General features: G+C 35.8%; 1 protein-coding gene across 5 annotated transcripts in view; it reads right to left on the bottom strand.

The window, feature by feature from the left end:
• Positions 1–4500: 4500 nt before the first annotated feature.
• The window catches only part of FAM135A (family with sequence similarity 135 member A), a 100904-nt gene continuing 82954 nt past the window's right edge, over positions 4501–22450 (bottom strand). For all 5 annotated transcript variants that reach the window (XM_044676021.1, XM_044676023.1, XM_044676022.1 and 2 more), the window contains 2 exons: positions 8220–8333; positions 4501–5957 (listed from right to left, as the gene is read on the bottom strand). In XM_044676021.1, coding sequence (XP_044531956.1) covers positions 5752–5957; positions 8220–8333 — 320 coding nt within the window. In that variant the 3' untranslated portion in view covers positions 4501–5751. The remainder of the gene's footprint in view (positions 5958–8219; positions 8334–22450) is intronic.

The following is a 22450-nucleotide window of genomic DNA, read 5'->3' as shown; positions in this document are numbered from 1 at the left end:
TCTCTCTCTCTCTCTCTCTCTCTCTCTCTCTCTCTCTCTCTCTCTCTCTCTCTCTCTCTCTCTCTCTCATGTCACATCTCAGGAACCAATCATAGTTTCTCAATTTGCCTGGGCTGCCCAAGGGGACAATGCCTGTGGAATCATTGTTTCTTGTCTCACTTCATTGGTTCTTTAACTTCCTTTTACTGAGGCTCATATATACCTGAATTTATTCAGTGGTATTTTATCTCCAGGTCATTGAGAGATGATGTAAAAAAAAAGGGACACTGGAGAGAAATTCACTTCCGATACAGAGGAAACAAATTATATAGAAGTACACTTACCAAAAGGGTGAAAATATGAGTTCATAGATTAAGAACCTGTAATCCAGGATAAATGTCAAACTCCTTCATTTGGCATTTAAATCCCTTCTCAATCTGACTTCGATCTATCATTCCAGATTGATTACACATTATTCTCCACCACAGGTTCCATGTTCTACACCAAGTGTTCCACTTGCTGCCCTCCTATCTGCAACATGCTATCTCCCATTATTTTCATCTTTGCAATCTTCATGAGTGGAATGCTCTCCCTTCTCACCTCTGCCTTCAGGAACTGCTTGCAATTTCCTCCAGGAGGACTTTCCAACCCCTCCCATGATTAGTGCCCTACTCCACATTACTTTGCATTTGCTTCTGGCCATACTGTTTTCTTCCAATATAAAATAAACTCCTGGAGGGCAGAAATTGTTTTTGTTTTTCTAAGCACATTTTAGATGCTAAATGCTATGCTTTTTAAATTATTTTGTTACCTTGCACCAGAAAGTTTTAATATCAGTAGAGCCTTCAATGATTCACTTTTTTAGGAAGATCAGATCATAGGAATGGCTTTGTGGGATTCCAGATTGACCCATACCCTTGGACTGGGTGCGAGGGTATGACCAGCAGAGTACTTCAGGGATTCAAACTATTCATAAATTATATGAAGGGAGCAAAAAAGTTCTCTTATTCTAGAGGATAATTGTTAAATTCTCAACTGGAAAACCCAGAGAAACTGTTTATAGTCTGAAAGAGAATAGCACCAGCTAGATATCACCACGCTGCCTAGACTTGATTTTGATATTGGAATAACTTTAAAGGAATATATATATATATATATACATATATATATATATATATATAGCATGTGCAAGGAATTTTCAGTGAAAGTTGTCTAAGGAAACGCATCCTGATTTTTTGTAGGATTTTACCAGAAATTTTTGAACTCTTTGGAATATCTCGTAGTTTCATCTTAAACCTCTGCTAAAGCAATCACAGCTCTGTACCTATTATGTGCAACCTCCAGATTGCCATGTTACTGTTTCTGATAATGAATATGCTTTAGCTCAGTTGTTTAAAGAATTTGTGGACAAATATTTTATAATGGCACAATTTTTCCTCAAACAAGTGTGTTAGGCTGAAATGATGTTACAAACTATTAAGGATGCCTCAAAGTGGATTGACAGAAAAGAAAAAAAAAGTTGTTTGCCAGATTTTGCACACTGCTCAACAGAGGGCATCAGTTGGGCTGAATTAATAATGAGGACAATGTTTGAAGCTTTGCTCAAAACTAACTAGATGTTCCATTGGCAACTAAAATTTACTATGTCAAAAAATTATTTTTTAATGACATATTACCATGTCATTCATTATTTTGTATACTTCATCAACTCACTCTTCTCAACTTTCTATTTCTGTTGAAGGCACTACCACCCTTCCAGTCACTCAAGTTTGCAGCCTTGGATTTACCTTCAATTTTTCTCATTCAATGTATGCATTAAGTTGTCCAAATCTTGACAAGAGAGGGATTTTGTAAAACTGGGTTTATGAAGAATAGTTTTCACTGCAAAGTTATTTATATAGTGTTTTAAAGTTTGCAAAGAGCTTTACATGTAATCCCATTTGACATTAACAACTCAGTGATATGAATGCTATTATTATTATCCCTGTTTTACAGATGAGGAGGAAGGCTGAATGAGGTTAAGTGATTTGGCTAGGCTCACACAGCTTGAATATCTGAGTTAGGTTTTGAATATAGGCCTTCCTGGACTTCAAGTCCTGGGTTCTAGTTACCGTACCATACACCTTGTCTTGTTTATAGTTTCGTCTCTTTTAAAAAATATTTTAGAAAGCTCATAGTCTAATCAAGTCAGGCTTTACTTCAGATCACAAAGAATGAATCTATTAGAAAACTTACTCCTAACGTTTTTACTTTCTCTGGGCTGTCTGCAAAACTTTCAACTCAGGTAAGGAAGAATAGGCTGGGGCTATTCTTTCCCTGTCCTTTCAGCCACAAATCTGAAACCTGAAAGGAAAACTCCAAATATACCACTTGTCACTTGTCCTTCCCTATGACTGCCTCTACCAAAGAAGGAAGAAAATAAGCCCTTACAAAAGCAAAAAGACAGTTCTTGCCCCCAAGGAATTTACATTTTAATAGGGGAAGACAACACTTAGAAAGTGAAAAGCAAGGAAGAAGGTACCCAGTGAAGTAGAGAATGGTTTTGAAGTCCAGAAGCCAGGAGTAGGTCCCCGAGGGAAATGAAGAAAATGGAAGTTCACAAATAATAAAAAGGAAAATTTACAGAAGGGTGCTTCAAGTTCAGGTAGTCTGAGAGAGGGGGCCCCTGTACCTGAGGGAAGATCTAGGATGAGATGGATTTGGGAGTAAGGAAACTGGGCTAGGAAGACAAAACACATTTCCTTACTTATATGCTTCTTTGCTTTAAATCAATGTTGCCTGTATTCAGATGTCAAATTAATCTCTATTCCTTCCTCTCCTTTGGAGGGAAAAAAGTAAAGGAAAATATTTGAAAATTACTTAAGAAGTTAGGTTAATATTTCATTAATTTCCAAAGACTTCACAGTGGAGATCATAAGATTATCAAATAACATATTTTAGCAATCAAGGAATATTTATTGAGTGACTACTCAGCAAAACACTGTGACAGGTACTATGGGGAATACCATGAAAACCATGATCCTTACTTTCCAATAAGATCTCTCCTGCCAAGAGCATTAAGATCCTTTCTAGAGCTATAACAAAGGTGGAGAGGCAGGAACTTTTCCCCAGGATGGACTGAGAACCAACTTTTGAGCATGACAGTATCAGCATTAAAGGATGCTTCCTATATCAGCAAGAATAATTAAATAGGAAGCTAGCAGATGGTAGGGTAGGGTGAGTATCTCCCCTACTCCCTTGCTCTGCCGCCATATAGTGGTCTTCAGCCTGTGTCTCCATCTCCTACATGGTGTGGTGTTCTGCCACCTTCTCCTCAAATTTGTACCCTGGGTAAGTACCACCCTGTCTGGGAGGTACTTACCCAGGGTACAAATTCCTAATTACAGTTCTGCCTATATGACTTGGCAAAATTAGAAAAATGTCAGAACCTAACTATACTTTATAATCACTTTCTGAAACATGAAGATACCCTGTTGACCTTAAGATTTTGCTCCTAGAAGACTTTAACATTTTGGGGGGCAATATGGTATTGATATAATCATAGATTTAGAACTAAAATGGATCTAAGATACCATGTAATGCTTTTGTTTTATAGATAATTACTCTGGGCCTCTGTTTCCTTAACCAGATCATCCAAGACCACAGAGGTATTAAGAAGCAGAGGCAGGATTTGAACCCAGGACCTAGGATGATAAAGCCTACAAACTATGATGATAAAAGCCTTTCTACATCATACTTCATTTATCTCCAAATGTCTCTTCAGAGAAATATGGTCACGTTAAAAGTAAACCTCTCTCTTTCCTATTATACGAAGTCAATAAAAACACATAATATAAAATACTTTAAAATGAGTCTCTTCATTCTAAATCTGGGGGTTGTTCCACTGATTCCTAGGCTCAACAAAGGTTAAAATATGTTAAATTTCAGGTCCTGAAGACCAAATATATTTTAAAACAAATTACAAAGTACTGAAATGTCACTTTTAAAAACAAAGGTTATTTTATAAATAGCCCTTAAAGAAAATTAAAAAAGAATAGAAAAATGCCTGACATCCAACTGTGAACTATCTTTGGACAAAATGGAAAAAATCATGAGTCTTCTTCAACTGCTAAAGGGACAATTATAAGAAAAAATACACAATAGTTGGATCATGTTCAAATTTAGCAGAACTATTACTCTAAATTCAGGACTGAGGCAATGTAAAAATGAAAAAGCAATCTTTGTTGTAAAAATATTCACACTTTTGCATCTTAACTATTTAGCTGATTGATGAATTTTTGAAATATATCCATAAAAAAGCAAAATTCTATTTGGCAGGATCATTTAGGTAACTTTCAATGAGTCTGTGCACATATAACTTTGCAAATCAAGGGGAAAAATTTTACATATTTTATCTGTTATAAAATCATGCTAAAATGGAGAACTATATGACATTGTTTTAAAATGGCATACAAACATACCTGCTCCTAGCATTATGAAAATTAGCAAGAGATTTGTTGTTTTAACTGCTCCTAGTAGAGTTTTACATTAATTTTATTAATGTCAGATGCAATAACATAATGCCAAAAATAAGCATGCATTAGTTGTACAACAAATTATCTTTTAAAAATTGTTTGCCACAATTAGTGAACTTACTGTTCACTTTAGTGCATTATCATTTGAATAAGTAAAAGGGGAAAAGAAAAATACTGAACCTACTCAGCACCAGTAAAAAGTTAAAAGACCTTTAAACATTTTCATATTATCAAAAACATTGGTATCTGGTATCAGCAAACATGTAAAGTTAATAATTTTGTTCCATTCAAGATGAGTTATTTTATTTACAATATTTTGTATTTCAATAAAATCTTTTAACAATATTTAAAAATCATCTAACTTCATAAAAGTATTGCAGAAATTTTAACATTTAGTAATTGTATGTACATATAAGGAAGTCCATGAAAAAAGTAAATTTAAAGAAATGTTTTCAGGGAATACAAGCAACATTACCAAATTTAGCAAAATTCTAACTAACTCAAGGCAGCGGTCATTCAAACATTCAAAAATCCTTATATGCTGCAAGATTCTGAACATTAAAAGTTCCAGTAATAAAAGTAAATATGTAAAACAATATGCTTTTGAGATCAAATGTAGAAAATACATTTCTACAGACATGGTAAATGTTTAAGAATAACGACAACAATAATTTTTGTAGAAAACCTGTAGGACACTATTGGATGTATGAGCAAACAATACGGGATGCTCATAAACTAATGGTCAATTTCAGACTATAGACAGTTTTCAAATATATGATATTTTAGCAGCCATGATTGTATTTCCAGTTAAAACATTCTAAAACTATAAGTAAAATTCAACATAATTACCTGCATAATATCTCAATATTAGAATTAAAAACCAAAGCAATTATGATAATAATAGCTTCTAATATAACACAGGCATATGCTGGAACTCTTGCTGATGAGAAGTCAATAATAAACAACCAAATATACACACTGTGCTTAAATCTTCACTATGAATAATTAAGTACCAAAAATATAAGAAAAAGTAATAGAAAAGTAAAAAGAATAAAATTAAAAAAATATTGCACAGCCACATTACCTAAAAAGTAAAATCGATATTTAAAAAGCTCTACGCATGGATGATATAAATTATCTTCCATATAAAAAGTATAAATATTTCTTGAAACTCAGTGGCAGCTACAGTTTAATACCACACAATATTTGATTCATTGGTGAATGAGGTAATTGCTAAGTCTCTAACAATGCTTTTTGGCTACTGGAAGTATTTTAGAGCAGCCACCAGAAAGAATTTTTCTAAAAATATTTCTGAATCAAGAACAGCAATATGTGCAGCTCTCCCAATAAGTGAATCGGCTGTATTGGGCAATGCATTGATGACATTGTATCGAACCAAGTTACAGTTCTTGCTTTGCAGAACTGGGAGAAGGAGGTTCTGGATCATTTCAGCATAAATTGGTCCTATAAAAAAAAAAAGAAAAAGGAGAATGAATTGAAACTAGATAAAATTTGGTAAACATGTATAATATAAAAAAATTTATTTTTTAAAAATAGTATTGGCTGTATTAACATCTACAATGGCTAATTCTATTTCATTTTAATATAAAAATTCTAGTGTTTTGTTAAGATTTTATTAGGAAAATATATTCATGGTTTTTTGGTAGCAGTATTATAATACATGCAAAGCAAAACTGTAATTTAATCTTAATAGATTATTTAGTTATTTAACATAAAGCCTAAACCAAGTGCTATTTTTTCAGTTAGTAACATGCTTTAAAAATATAATTTGGTTATATTAGTTGTATAGTTACTTAAGCTAATTAAATTTTTTAAAAATTATTTTTATTATGAGAAAATACAAATAAATATGAATATTACATTATAGAAACAAAAGAGAAGGTTGTGATAAAACTGCAGACTTACCTTGGGTATAAAGTACAATTTAAAAAAAATGGTATGTTAAATTTTTTTTTTTTTAAACCCTTGTACTTCGGTGTATTGTCTCATAGGTGGAAGATTGGTAAGGGTGGGCAATGGGGGTCAAGTGACTTGCCCAGGGTCACACAGCTGGGAAGTGGCTGAGGCCGGGTTTGAACCCAGGACCTCCTGTCTCTAGGCCCAACTCTCACTCCACTGAGCTACCCAGCTGCCCCTGTTAAATTTATCATGACAGTTACAAAACTTTTCTGCCTGTTGGTTTTTTCATCTGAACTTAGGTCATTCTGAGAAGATAAATCATTTTGAATAACCAGGAGATCCTTAAAAATATTTAGGTAGCTTTACTTTTCAGTGTGTTTTCAAGGAGATTAAGGGCTATCCACTAGTAGTCAGAAGAGCAATATAAGTTTATCTTTCCCCAAATACATAATACCTTACAGAAGTCTTTGTTATAAAGAAAGCTTATTAAGTGTTTTTCTCTCCTTTTATTCCAAAGCTGTCTATTTTTTATACCTCTGCAATTTTAGTTAATGAGGTATTATTAGGCAGTAAATATAGCTACTATTTATAAATGTGAATTGCCTTACCTAGAGTGGAGACATTTGCTTTTTTGATGTTGGTCCATTACTTGTACTAAGGGTTTGTACTGTGTGAATGCATCATGCTAGATTCTTGAAGCAGTGAATATTATGGAGCCAACACATCGTTTTTACCCTCTTCTTTTTGTTATTTTTTCCTAGCTCTATAAAATAATTTTGGGGCAATTTGATTGATATGGCATTGAATAAATAAATTTAGGTAGCATTATGATTTTTATTATGTTTGCTCAGTCTCCTCATAAGCAATTAATATTTTTCTAATTGTTTAGATCTGACTTTATTTGTGTGAAAAGTGTTTTCTAATTGAATTCATTTAGTTCCTGGGTGGCAGGTTGACTCTCAAGTATTTTATATTATCTGCTGTTAACTTAAATGGAATTTCTTTTTCTATTTCTTGCTGCTGGGCTTTGTTGGTACTATATAGAAATGCTGATGATTTATGTGAATTTATAGCCTGTAACTTTGCTAACTTTGTTCATTATTTCAACAATTTTTTAAGTAGATTCACTAGGATTCTCTGAGTATATTATATATTATCTGTGAAGAATGATAACTTTGTTTCTTTACTGCCTACTCTAATTCTTTCAATTTTTTTTCTTTTAATTGCTATAGCTAGCATTTCTGGTACCTTGCCATAAGACCCTTATTTAATACAGTTGCTTTAGTGTTGCCTTATGTATTGTATTGGCTTATGCAAAATTCCATATAGAAAAAAATGCCAAATATAGTTTTTCATATGGGAAGAGTCTGATTACCCCTTTCCTGACCTCATCCCCCCAAAATCCTGAAATAATGGTCTTTCATTGACACACTGGAAAAAAACACCATATTGACAAGTCAGGAGATCAGAGTTTTAATTCTAATTAAGTATTCAAATTATTTCATTTCTCTGGACCTCACCTTTCTAATCTATAAAATTAAAGGACTGAATCATATCTTTTGGGGTGGTCTCTTTTAGATGGTAATTTTATGACTATATACGGTAAATTAAGGGATGAAAGATGCTATTCCTTAAGTCACCTACCATATAATTGCAAAAGGAAGGAAAATAATGGGAAAGATTCATTGGGAAAAAAAAGGCATTTAAAAAAAAGGTTAGGAAAAAGGAATTAAGAAAAAAAGATATTTTTAAAGTTACAATTACTTGAAACTCTTATTTGCTCCATTATGCAATTTTCCCAATTACCTGACTGCTTGTCTTTTAAAGCTGTTTTGCACATCTCAATGCGGGCAGAATGATAAGGAACATAACGATCCTGCAGGGATCCTACCAATACTACATTTTTGAAGTAATGAAGACCTGTGAAGATGAAGGGTAAGGAGAAAGACATCAATAATTAAAAATGCACATGATTTCTTAATATACAACTTTTAGTAACTAAATAATGAGTTTTGCAGGCTTTTCTAATAAAAATGTTGCTCATACACATTTATTTTTTAAAAATCCTTTACCTTCCACCTTAGAATCAACACTTTGTATTGGATCTAAGGCAGAAGAGTGGTAAGGGCTAGGCAATGGAGGTTAAGTGACTTGCCCAGAGTCACACAGGTAGGAAATGTCTCAGGTCAAATTTGAACCCAAGATTACCCATCTCCAGGCCTGGTTCTCAATCCAGTGAGCTACCTAGCTATCTCCTCGCACATTTATTTTTTAAACAAAAGAAATTAAAATTTGAACCTGAAAACTTGAATTACAAAAATTCAGTAAAATCTTTTTCCTGTAATGAATTCAACTACTACCTCATGTTCAATTAACCTCCTTTTATTTACTCACTGTTTAGACTTTGGAATATGAATACTAAGTATTTTATGAATGTTAAAATACTTGTTGTTTCAGTTAATCTGACTCCATTTGGGGTTTTCTTGGCAAAGATATTGGAGTGGTTCACCATTTCCTTCTTTAGCTCATTTGATAGATGAAGAACTGAAGCAAACAAGGTTAAGTGACTTGCCTATGATCACAAACACTAGCAAATATCTGAGGTCAGTTTTGAACTCAGGAAGGTGAGTCTTTCTTGCTCAGGCCTAACACTCTACCCACTCTGCCACCTAGTTGCCTATTCAATAGATAGATAATTCAAAATCAATAGCCAGGTGGGTAGCAGAAACAGTGATGTCAGCTAAACCACATCAAGGTCAAAACTACCCTTACCCATGTACTGCTGTTTGGTCTCTAGGACAGACTGTTTCAAAAATATTTGGGGGCATATATTTGAAATATGCATTAAATAAAACATTTATATTGTGTTAAAGGAAGGGATTAAGTGAAATTGGTAGAGAAAAGGAAATGATAGGAATTAAGAGTCAGGATTATTATCGTGACTGTTAAATTTATTGAAGAATTAATTGCTTTGACTGTTCCATCATGGTACGGTCTTATTTTGTGCTAAAATGGAGCAAAGCATTAAACTGCATGGTGACTGAGGAATACGTAATTTACTTAAGATTAAGTTGGAAATTAGCCCCTATCCCCTCCAATTCTTCCAATTCATATATTCAAGTTGTAGTCAGATCTGCAGTCTAGGAGCTATATGTTCAAGCAAAGTGAGATTTTAAAAAAGGAAATAATCTCTAAAGGGTACTAAACTATTAACTAGAGATTAAAGGACAGTTGATAAGAAATTGAGAAAAATGATAAAAAAAATATTAAGTTTTTTGTGTTAGTTATCCTTAAATACTCAATATATTATGCTTACAGCCAGTGTTAGATCACGTTTCAAAACATGGGAACATGGGTAAAGATCTGGAATAAACTCTCATAAGCTGGAGTACAAACTCTTTCATTTTATAAAAAAGGTACTGAAGCCTTACCTAAGACCAAATAGGTACTTAGTGATAGGCAAGATTTGAATTGAGGTCTTTACATCCAGAGTCATAACTTTTCCCACTATGCAGTCCTATGCAATTATAAAACAGACTTAGTGAGCATAGAGCATTTACCCACTGCACCTCCCCACTGGCTCCAGCTCCCCTCTACCTTCATTTCTGCCTCTTGCTCAGATATTGCTTGCTCAATAATTATGCTATCAGTATTATTATTGCTACTGGAAAGGGCCAGGCAATACACTGATCTATATCTTTAGCTCCATCTAATCTCTGTAACTGCTTACATCAAAGATGCTGTCTTTGGTCACTACTCCCTAGTGTTCTGGATCTCCCCCAAAAAATTTAAGTTCCTTAAAAGACATAGGGCTGTATGAAGTTTACTTTATGTAGATTTATCATCTAATCCAAAAATGCTACCCCCAAGTAACTTTCTTTCCTTTGTCAAGGAGTACAATGTTGGCTCACAGACTTCTTCATTCCAACTTCTACCTTCATATCAGGGAACTTCTACATCCATGTAGATATCTCTACAAACATTCTAACCTCCAAATTCCTCAGTCTCCTTCAGTCTCATGATTCGTCATGCCACTCACCCCAGCTACACTTAGAATAGTCAAACTTTTGATCTCACCATCACCTACAAGTGTTCTATTTCCACTTATTCCAACAACACCATCAAGGGGACCTCAAGGTTCCTCCATCCCTACATCATCCATCTCCTGGGCTATCATCCCTAACCTAACTACAGCTTTCCTCCTTTTTCAATCTTAATGTTATAAACCAACCAATGAATTCTACAATGTCTTCTAATTTTAGATCCTTGCCTACTTGCCATTAATCTCACATTTTGTCAAATTTCAATTTTAGATCATTTCCACCATCATGTTCTTCCTCCTGAAGTGCTTCCTACTAAAATGCTGATGCACTGAGCTGGATGAAATTTTGCAACCAAGCAGACTGTATTGATTTGGAGCAATCCTTTTTCTCCACCTTGGTTCTTTATCTTAATAGATAGAGAAAGGTATTTCATACTGATCTCTCTTTTGAAATTTCCACCACACCCCTCCCCTAATCTTTGCAACCAAGGACCTAGCCTCATAGTTTGCTGAGAGAGAACCATTTGCTTCAAGCTCCCACTTTGCCCTTCTTCCTCTGACATAACTCCTTAATTCTCTCCTTTATCTTAGTTTATGATGAACATATACTTTCCCCTTACCTTCCATCTTAGAATCAATATTAATTTTAAGGCAGGAGAGCAGTAAGGGGTAGACAATGAGGATTAAGTGACTTTTCCAGGGTCACACAGCTAGGAAGTATCTGAGGCCAGATTTGAGTCCAAGCCTTCCTGTCTCTCAATCCATTAAGACACCTCACTGGCCCTGAACATAAACTTTTTAAAAAAAAATTTTTTTTTAAACCCTTAACTTCTGTGTATTGACTTATAGGTAGAAGAGTGATAAGGGTAGGCAATGGGGGCCAAGTGACCCGCCCAGGGTCACACAGCTGGGAAGCGTCTGAGGCTGGATTTGAACCCAGGACCTCCCGTCTCTAGGCCTGGCTCTCAATCCACTGAGCTACCCAGCTGCCCCTGAACATATACTTTTGATCCCATCTTCTCTTATCTTCTCCAGTAGATTGTTCCCCTCTATCATCATCATCATCACCACTTTCCATCTTCAATTTCTACCTATTGGTTCCTTCCCTTCTACCTTCAATATCTTTCCAAATTTAACCTGTTATCATCCCTCAAGCTGCTATCCTATAGTTTTCTTCTCTTTTACAGCTAAAGTCCTAGAAAAGGGGGCAGCTGGGTGGCTCAGTGGATTGAGAGCCAGGCCCAGAGATGGGAGATCCTGGGTTCAAATCTGACTTCAGATACTTGCTAACTATGTGACCCTGGGCAAGTCACTTACTCTCCCCATTGTTTAGCCCTTACTGCTCTTCTGCCTTATAATCAAGACAGAGTTTTGATTCTAAGATGGAAGATAATTGTTAAAAAAAAGTCCTAGAAAAGGCTGTTTATATTAATTGTCACTATTTGCTACCCTCTTGCTCACTTTTTCAACCCTCTGCAGTCTGGCACCTAACCTACATCACTCAACTGAAACTCTAATTAAAAATTATCAATGATCAAGAGATCACTGTCAGTTAAGAAACTGACAAATCTGATAGCTTTTCTCAATTTTCATCTTTCCTCACTTATCTGCAGTACCTGGTATGTTAGATTATCTTCTCCTTTTAGATCCTCTTGTCTTCTTTAAGTTTTTGTGACCTTGCTTTGCTGGTTCTCTTCATTTTCTTGTTCATCACAATATCATGCTTCTAACTGTGGGCTGTGCCCTATGTCCTGGGTCCTCTTCTCTTCTTTCTCAATACTCTCTTAGTTAGGGACCTCATTAGTGTCAACTGGCTTATCATCATCTCTATGTCTTGATGGCACCAAGATCTGTTCATTCTTAGTCTTTCCTGAGCTGTTGCACATTACCAGCTGCTCTTCCGGCCATATTAAACTGCTTGCCCCGTGTAGATCTCAAAATTCAACATGTCAAAAGAATTATCTTTCCAGCTTTCAGCATATGTCACACCATTGACATGCTATGGCTTCAGAGGGGATTCCTGGCTTCAGAGGAGATTCCTAACTTCAGCTGGAAAATGTATTGCCAGTGCAGACCTTATTACTGACCTTCTTTCTGCCTTCCAGCTCCCCAAAGCCATAGCTGTCGTTCACTGCTCTGCCCACAGATGCTACAGTGAAGCTAGTGGCCTTGGAAGGACCTGAGCTAATTTTCGCATTGACAATCACTGATGATTTGGATCTATCCCTTCCCTATACTGACAAGGAAGTGGGACAATGGAAGAAGAAATTTAAATTAATGGAGTATGGGTATCATTAGATGGTAAACCCCTGCTCCCTAGAAATTTCTATACCCAAATTTGTCACTCCATCCATAAACATGGTCATTTTGGCACTCAAGGCATTGTAGATTCTGTTCAAAGAGTATGGGTAGTACCTGGAATAACTACAATTGATTCCAAAGTATGTACAGCTTACCCTACCTGCCAGGCCTTCGATCAACATGCTTTTCGTGGCAAAGCCTTTGGTGGATGTCCTCTTGCTTATACACCATTTGAGCATTTACAAATTGATTTTATCTCTATGCTGAAAGCTAGACAGTATAAATTTTGTCTGGTCATAGTCAATTAGCTGATCAAGTGGCCTGAAACTGTTCCTACTGCTCGGGCCACAGAGGCTTTTGTTGCCAAACTCCTTCTAAAAGAGATTATTCCTTGTTTTTTAGCCTGCCAGTACATACTGATTTGGATAGAGGAACCCATTTTACAGATTTGGTCTTATTGCAAATTTATCCATGTTTGGGTATAACTCCTAAATTTCATACACCTTATCATCCCCAGAGCTCTGGCCAAGTTGAAAGAATGAATAAAGAACTTAAAACTATGATTGGCAAATTGTGCATGGAGACTCATCTAAAATGGCCTGAAAATCTCCCTCTGGCCCTATTTTATCTCAGAAGCAGACTCAAGAGTGATTTACACATCTCACCATTTGAGATGCTATTTGGATATTCACCTATTCAGGCTCAACCATTTACCCTTGCCTATACATTATTGTTAGGAGGGGATACAACCATTGTTACATATATCAAACAATTACAAACAAAATTGCGAGAACTCCATGACTCTGGAGCTGCTGTTAAGGTAGGCCCCATAGACTTCTCACTACATGATCTAAACCAGTGGTTCCCAAACTTTTTTGCCCTACCACTCCCTTTCCAGAAAAAATATTACTTAGCAGCCCTGGAAATTAATTTTTTAAAAATTTTAATAGCAATTAATAGCAAAGATAAACGCACCTGTGGCCATCACCACCCCCCTGGATCGCTGCAGCACCCACCAGGAGGTGGTGGCACCCACTTTGGGAATCCCTGATCTAAACCCAGGTGATAATGTGTACATAAAGAATTTCAAAAGTACTGGATGGACTGAACCTGCTTATCATGGACCATTCCAGGTCCAAGTGACTACACCAACAGCTATTAAAATTGGGGAGGACTCATGGCTTCATTCTAGCCATGTAAAATGAGTACCTTCTGTTGATACTGAATAATTGACTGTACCATCCTGTAACTGACTAATTGTATTTGTGACTTCCTTATTGCTAAATCTGTACTATTTGTTGTTGCTGTTGCACTGTATTTGATCAATCCTTGTACTTGAATTTTGACAATTTGGTATTAATTTAGTATTTTCTTCGAACATATATTACTGTATTGACTTGATATACATTTTGTGCCTTTTTGTGAAATTTTTGTATTTTCTTCAATGTATTATTGCTTTTATACCTCCATTGTTTTACCTCATTTGCACTCACACTGAGGACTATGTCTAAGTTAAAAAAGAAATGCATCTAAATTCTTGGGTAAGAACCATTATATTCTACCCCTCCTTAAGTGACATGAATTGTAATTTATATATTTTTTGTCAGATTATAGGAGATATATATTTATTTTGAATTTTTTGACACATTTTTATAATTGCATGTACAATTTAATTTTTTCTAAGCACATGTCATCTAAATTGAAAGATTTTTTGATTATTATATTAGTAATGTAGGTTTAGTATATCCATTAGTCCTAAACATAAATGCTTGCCCAAAAAACTTTAGACTACTTAAATTGCCATTGGCATTTAACTAATATGGGACTTAGTAAATATGTAAATATGTCTGATTTACAGAAATGGGATCAAAAAGGAGCAGATTTCATCTACACAGTGCCAAAGATGCATGGACATCTACACAGTGCCAAAGCAGAACGTACTTATCTGAATGATGCCAAAAGAGCACACAGGTCAAAAGAGAAACACATCCTGCCAGGACTGCTGAGACTTGTTGAGACTTCTATGCCAATAAAAAAGAACTTGAGCCTAGTGTGAGACTCAAAGTTGTGGTGCTTAACATATGTTAAGACGCAGGACTCCTTGTACTACACTCCTTATGAAATTTATATCAAGTATCTAACAATTAGCTGTTCTGGCTTCATATTCTATCCCTGAGAAAAAAAAAACGATGAAAGAAGAAACGATGAAATATAAGACCAAGGAAGGAATAAAAATCTAGTCCTTTCTCCTAATTTTCTTTCTGTGGCAGTTGACTGTGGTCCTGGCTGCTCAGTGGGTAAGTGAAGGGACGTGGATTACTTTAACTGGGTATTATTCAAAGACCTATTGTGTTTCTGTTGTTTCTTATTCAGAATTTTTTCCATATGAAATTTAGGATTGGATGGTTAAGAATTTTCATCCAAAAGTCATTTGGCTTTTTTGAGCTATTTTTTCTGATGATTTAATTGGCAGTGATTCATATGCCTCATGCCTCAGCCATGTTTTCCCAGTGTGATTCCAATGTTTCTTCCTATCCTCCTCAGGGAGGAATGTGTTTTTATTTCATATGAAAAGTCTAGATTATTTTGGTGTAAGAGATTTGTTGCCTCTCGGAATCCAGATGGAGATGCCCATGGAGACCACATGGAAACCTCATGCTAATCCAAGAGGCTGAGAGAAAAACTGTATGTGCAAAATTTGAACTTTGTTTTGTTTAAAAGCATTTGTTTTATATGTGCACATATATATATATATGTATATATATATTTTATTGTGAACAAAAGGGGACTGACTGCTTCCTGATTTTTTTTTGTGAAGTGCCAAGTTTTTGATTTTTTTGGGAAGTAAAAAATTGTTGCCATTTCCCCCTTGTATTAATGTATATACTCTTTATTTTATTATGACTGTAAATTTATTTGTATTTGTTATGATCCATTGGGGAGACTGGTTTCCCAAAAGATCATAGGGGGAAATGTGAGGTTTAAAATGGCTCTGAATCCTGGGAAACTACATCTCCCAGGACTCTCTAGCATAACTTCCTCAGACACTACCCACTTCTTTTGTGGGAGGTGTCTGAGAAAGTATAAAAAGAAGAGAGAATGTGTTTTTTAGCGCCTTTTTTGGAGAAGGGAGTAGAGAGCCTTTTGCCTGGGAGATCTAATTTCTAGCTTTCCCCAATCTTTCTTTTACTAAACCTAAAATAAACCCACCTTAATATCCCTATAGTCTAGTCTGATTTTGTTCTGCTTTGAAGGGCCGGGGTTAATTTCCCCATCAAGGCAGGGACTACCCCAGCTACCCTCCTTTCTCCCATCATCTTTCCTCCTTTTTGAACAACACTTCCAACACCCACGCCTTTCCCTAATTTTCCTTCTATTTCTTTCTAGAGTACTATCATCCTTCTAATCAACCTGTTTGCAACTTTAGTGTTATCTTCAACTCTTCACTCTCAACCCATATATATCCAATTAGCTGCTAAATTTTTTCATTTCTATATCAATATCTCTTACATTTATTACCTTCTTTCTTCTCAAATGAGCACCATACTAATTCAAGTCCTCATTACCTCTTGACTGGACTATTGCAAAACCAAAACATCTTGGATTTATTTTGTATATACTTATGTATGTACATACATCTTTCTGGCTGAAATCTCTCTCTAATTCAATTTATCAATTACACACATCTATCTAAAGTATAGATCTGATCATGTTACTTTCTTAATTCAATAAGTACCAGTGGTTCCTTACTGTATTTAGCATCAAATAAAAACTCCTTTGTTTGACTTTTAAAGCTATTTACTACTTTTCTGTAATTATTTCCCTTCCTTCATTTTCCTGTCTAGGCTTTTTGTTCTTGTTGTTATCCCTCACATATAATATTCAATCTCCTGTCCCATGAATTTGAACTGGCTGTTCACCATGCTTGGGTGCATTCCTTCCTCACCTCTGCCTTAGGCTCCTATTCTCTTATTTCTTTCAAAATTAAACTTGAGTACAGCCTGCTTTTTCCCTGATCCTCTCAGTTGTTAGTATATCTCTCTACCATTGGATTTGTGTGTGTGTGTGTATGTGTGTGTTCCTTTCCCTGCCATTCTGGAGTGAGCCTGGAGATTCAAAACCTTGTAATTTTCTGATCTTGGGGACCTGATCACATGGTATTTAGTGACCCACATCCCTGGCTCTCTTCATTCTTAATTCCCCAGTGTTTATAGCAGTGATAAGCCATGGAAACTGATACAGCTGCTCTACATTAACGCTATGTATGCTCCATCATCTCAGAACCATGAAGCACAGGGGCCCTCATCTGTAGTTTTACTCTCCTTTCTAAGACTGACAAACTTAGAACTCTAGTTATCCAGATCTCTTTAATGAAATCACTAGAGACAAAAACTCTTTACTTCTTATACCTTCACAGAAGAGATTCTTTCTTAGGTATATATCGAATTATATAGCTTCAAAGGTCCTTTAAAGTACCGTAAGATGCTATGAAGAAACCTCAAATGATTTCTGGTTCAACTCATACCTAAATATAAATCCTCTTTACAAAATGTGTGACAAGTGGTTATCTAGTCTTTGCCTGAAGTCTTCAAATGAGAAGTAACTCACTACTTCCCCAGACAACAGAATCTACTTTTGTAGAACTTTTATTAATAGCAAACAGAAAGGCTTTTCCAATTATTTTTTTTACAGACGCAGAGTACATCTTCACCGTAATTTAACAGCCTGAAAGGGGTGGAGAACATAAGATTCTTGTGTTTATGTTCACTAATGTTGAAAAAAAAAAAGCATTTGATTATAACGCAAAATGTATCTTTAAAGGCTCTTCACCAACAAGACATCACCCCAAATAAATGATAAGATTATATAAGAATCTCTGAGTTAAAACCATAGAGATGCATGCCACTGACAAAGAGGTTGTCCTATGCAGAATCTAAAAGGTAGAGATTTTCTATGGATAGCAAAATTCTTCAGAAGACTGCTGTTTTCCAGATGACACTAAACTGATTGTACTGAATACCAGAAGTCCAGGACAAGGTTTCCTCAATAAAAATAGCCCAAAATTATCAGCAGTATACATGGAAAAATAAGCACAACCCAGATGACTGATGCCTATTTGTTAGAATACAACAAATAATAGTCCACTCAGTTAATAATAATATAATAATAATAATAATATTAAGGATAGGCACTTCATAGTCTATAATAAATATTATGGATTGGCATTAAATAGATAATGAAATGGGTTCATAAATGAATGGGAAGAAAAAAAAGAACTGAATTGTATTTGAGAAATTACATAGTATTTTCAATAATCTTAAACTGTACCATGACAGAAATTCTATGATTTTTTAAAATTACAATTATCTTTCTCATGATTCTCTGTAGATGTAAACCATGAAAGTTTGGTTATAAGCAAAAGAATCAGAACTGCAGGTGGCTTAAAAGACAATGGAAAGGTACATAGTATGAAGACTGCAGTTTATTATCAATTTGTTTGTAATAAGAGGTGTAAGAGATATTATTAAGAAAATGATTAATTGAAAAAGAAGGAAGCTGGTCAGGTAGCTGGTCAAGAGAAAGACAACAAATATTTAGCCTGAATTCCTAACTAGTGTCTGAGGGTGTTAAAAATGCTTCAGGTAAATCTCTCTTATGGAGAATGAGTGGGATTATTTATTTATTTGTTTGTTTTGATTTTTTTTTAAGCCCTCACCTTCCATCCTGGAGTCAAAACTGTGTATTGGCACCAAAGCAGAAGAGTGGTAAGGGCTAGGCAATGGGGGTTGAGTGACTTGCCCAGGGTCACAGGGCTAGGAAGTGTCTGAGGCCAGATTTGAACCTAGGACCTCCCATCTCTAGGCCTGGCTCTCAATCCACTGAGCTATTCAGCTGCACCCTGGGATGATTTATAGAAAAGGACAAAAGTGAATATAAAGGGAGTTATCTACTTTAGTGAGGTTATAGAACCATTTAAGGTATACATATGTGTCCAGACCCATATGAATCTGTACATAAAATATGTATGATATTCTAGTATTTCATGGTTCTACCTATGTAATATCTATAGACATATTTTAAAATTATGCTTTTCAATATTTCCATATAGTGCTAAAAGAGAAACCATCATTACCTCTTTTTAAAAATAATTTTACTTATGTATTTTTAATAATGATAGCTAGAATTTCTGTAGTACTTCAAGGTTTGCAAAGCACTTTACCTCATTTTATCTTTATAAATAGGCGATATTACCCTCATTTTACAGAGGAGACTGAAACAGAGTTTAAGTGACTTGATCAGAGTTGCACTGCTAGTATATGGCTGAGAATAGATTTGAAACTCAAGTCTTCCAGACTCCAAGTACAGCATTCATTCACTGGGGGATTTAGATGCTTCACTTTACATTTTGCCTAAATTGCCCTTTATATTCCTTTCTGTTGTCCTTCCAGATACTGATCCTTTATAACAAAAAAAAATTTTTAAAGACAAAAATATCAGCAAAATCAATTATCATGTTAAAAAAAAAATCTGACAACACAGTGTTTCATACCTGTGAATCCATTCTCCTTCTTGCCCCCCACCTTTGCAAAAGAAGTGGGGAAGGCATCTTAGTTATCTTATTTGGAGTGTATATCTATATAATTTTGAAATATTCATTTTTAATTGTTTTGTAATTATTCTCTCCCTTTAAATTGTTGTAGTCATTGTGTTTATTGTTTTCTTGGTTCTGGTTGCTTCACTTTGCATTGCTTCATGTTAAGTCTTTTCATGTTGCTCTGCATTCATCACATTTTTATTACACTCATATGCCAGTGTTTTTTTAGCCATTTCCCCAACTGACAATTACCCTGTTGTCAGGTCCTTGTTATCATAAAAAGTGCTGCTATATTTTGGTATATATGAGGCCTTCCTTTTTATTAAGGGAGGATATGCTTAACACTGAAATATCTAGAAGTTCAAAGGGTATGGATAGCTTTGCCATTTTATTTGCATAATCCCAAACCATTTTCTAGACAATGGTTATACTAATTCTTATCCTCTCTAAAAATGAATCAATGTGCTTATCTTTCCGCAGCCTATTCAACACATATTCTCCCTATCTTTTGTTGTCTTTGCCAATTTGCTGGTATGAACTAAAGCCTTAGGTTTCAATTTTAAGTTCTCTTATTAACCATTTAGAGCAACCTTTAATAAAATAGTTAATAATTTACAGTTCTTTCACTGTATAACCACAAAGGATATGGGCATTTATCTACTGAGTAATAGTCATCCTAAGTTGTTAAAAAGTTTTCTTTGAATTGTTGAACCATAATCTTAGTAGCTAGGTTGCTCAGTGGATAAAGCAGAGGCCCGCAATCAAGAAGACTTAATCTGGCCTTAGACACTTACTAGCTGTCTGACCCATGGCAAGTCACTTAAACTCTGTTTGCCAAGAGAGAAGGAATTGGCGACCTATTCTAGTATCTTTGCCAAGAAAACCCCATGGACAGCAATGTTGTGCTATGGTCTGGGTCACAAAGAGTCATACATGACAGATCGACAACAACAATCTTTGTTATGGCTATGTTAACCTTCATCTTTAATGTTTATTCTTGAACAACACAATGTTTTCCTGGTCTTTGGTTCTGGGTTTCTTCCTCAGTTTTAAAATAAATTGAACTTGGTGTCAACTGGAGTGCTCATACTGAAGATGGTTAGGTCATTATGTTTATGTGATTAGCATTCCAAAGAAGAGTTAATTTTTTTCATATAACAATATAAGATGTTGTTTATAAATCAAAAGTGACATCTATTCCTAAATAGCTTTGTGGTATGTAACTTATGGCTACATTTGGTAATAAATAAAAATAAAATTTATCCTGTGCTATGGAAGCACAATAGTATTCCTTAATCATTATACTTTATTTGTCAGATCTCTGCAGCTGGAAAACAGATTCTCAGTTGTTTGTTTTAGGAATTCTTAAAATAGTGACCACCTGTTTGTGAAACTCAACAATGAATAGATTTTTTTTTAAACCCTTGTACTTCGGTGTATTGTCTCACAGGTGGAAGATTGGTAATGGTGGGCACTGGGGGTCAAGTGACTTGCCCAGGGTCACACAGCTGGGAAGTGGCTGAGGCCGGGTTTGAATCTAGGACCTCCTGTCTCTAGGCCTGACTCTCACTCCACTGAGCTACCCAGCTGCCCCAATGAATAGATTCTTGATAGTTCATTTTGTTTAAGTATTAGACTTTTACCTGAAATAATAGTTATTTCTCCTTAGATCACAACTAGCTTTCATTACAAGTCAATAGAATCTTTCCTTTTTGTATCTGGTTCACTGGAAATTTACATGCTTTAAGTGTAGCCAACATAATTCTGCTTTCAGCCAAAATAATAACCTTTGAGGCTTAAATCTCTCAAATACTGGTAGCACCTGCTAAGTTTCAATATATAAATTGATTTTTAAAATCGAAAGGCCAAGAAAATAGGATCTTGGAAGCACTTCAGTACCATGGTGGACTATTTCAGACAGTTCATAGGACCATCATTTTCCCATATGGCTTTAGATGGTGTGTTTGTGCATCTAGTCTTTTGTTTGCTGTTTCTATTATTCATTATACATGTGTATTAAAAATCTATAACGTGGAGGCTTCCGGGTTAAGATGGCGGCAGAGTAAGAAGCAGCTCTTAACCTCTCCTGACCGAAACACACAAAACTCCTCAAGGGGACATAAAAACAAGTCCAGACGAACAGAGGAACCCCACAACAGGGCACAGCGTGGAAGGTACGTGGAATCGAGACATTTCCAGGCTAAAAAGGGCTCTCACTCAATCGCGGGCTGAGCAACCGCCCCACCCCCACCCCCTCCACACTCACCTATAGCTCCGAACCCAGCTAAAAAGAAATAGAGCAAGTTTGGGGCACCCATCGAGTCATCGGCAGCTCCGGGACCTGTTCCTGAGAGCAGCAAGACTTAGGACCCCATTAAGTCAAAAACGCACGCGAAATCTGAGCGCGCGGGAGCAGGACGCTGGGCGCAGAGTGCCGGCTGAGCAGAGGCGTGGGTGGAGGCAGACACAGCCTGGAACTAAAGCCTAAGTGGGGAACCAGTGCAGACGGGTATACGACTGTGGAAGTAGCTCCCTGAGACTTGTAAAGGAACCTCCTGCAGAGGAACAAGCAAGGGAATCCACCAGGGGGCTTGACCTTGGAAAAAACTAGAACTCAGACCTCAGGAGCCAATAGATCTCTGACAGACACTGAGCACGAGGATAAACCTGAGAAGCTGCTGGGCTAATGATGGCTAATCAGTCACAGGAAGTTCAGAAGAGAAAGAATAATAACAAAAAAAAGAAGTCTTTAACACTCGACAGCTTTTACACAGAGAAAATCCAGACAACCGAGCAAACAGAGGAGGAGAACAAACAACCATCCAGACCCTCCCCAAATAAGGAAAACTCCTCACAAGCTATGGAAGAGTTCAAAACTGAGATTTTGAGGAAAATGGAAGAGATCTGGCAAGAAAATAACAGTTTAAAAGGTAGAATCTTGCAACTGGAAAGCGAGGCTCAGAAACCAAATGAACTGATAAGCAAATTGAACACAAGAAATGACCAGATTGAAAAGGAATACCAGAAGATTATGGCTGAAAACCAGAAGATTATGGCCGAAAACCAGAAGATTATGGCCGAAAACCAAAAGATTATAGC

The sequence above is a fragment of the Gracilinanus agilis genome, chromosome 4, assembly GCF_016433145.1.
Source record: "Gracilinanus agilis isolate LMUSP501 chromosome 4, AgileGrace, whole genome shotgun sequence".
Taxonomy (NCBI): domain Eukaryota; kingdom Metazoa; phylum Chordata; class Mammalia; order Didelphimorphia; family Didelphidae; genus Gracilinanus; species Gracilinanus agilis.
This window is presented reverse-complemented; position numbering and strand designations above follow the sequence as displayed.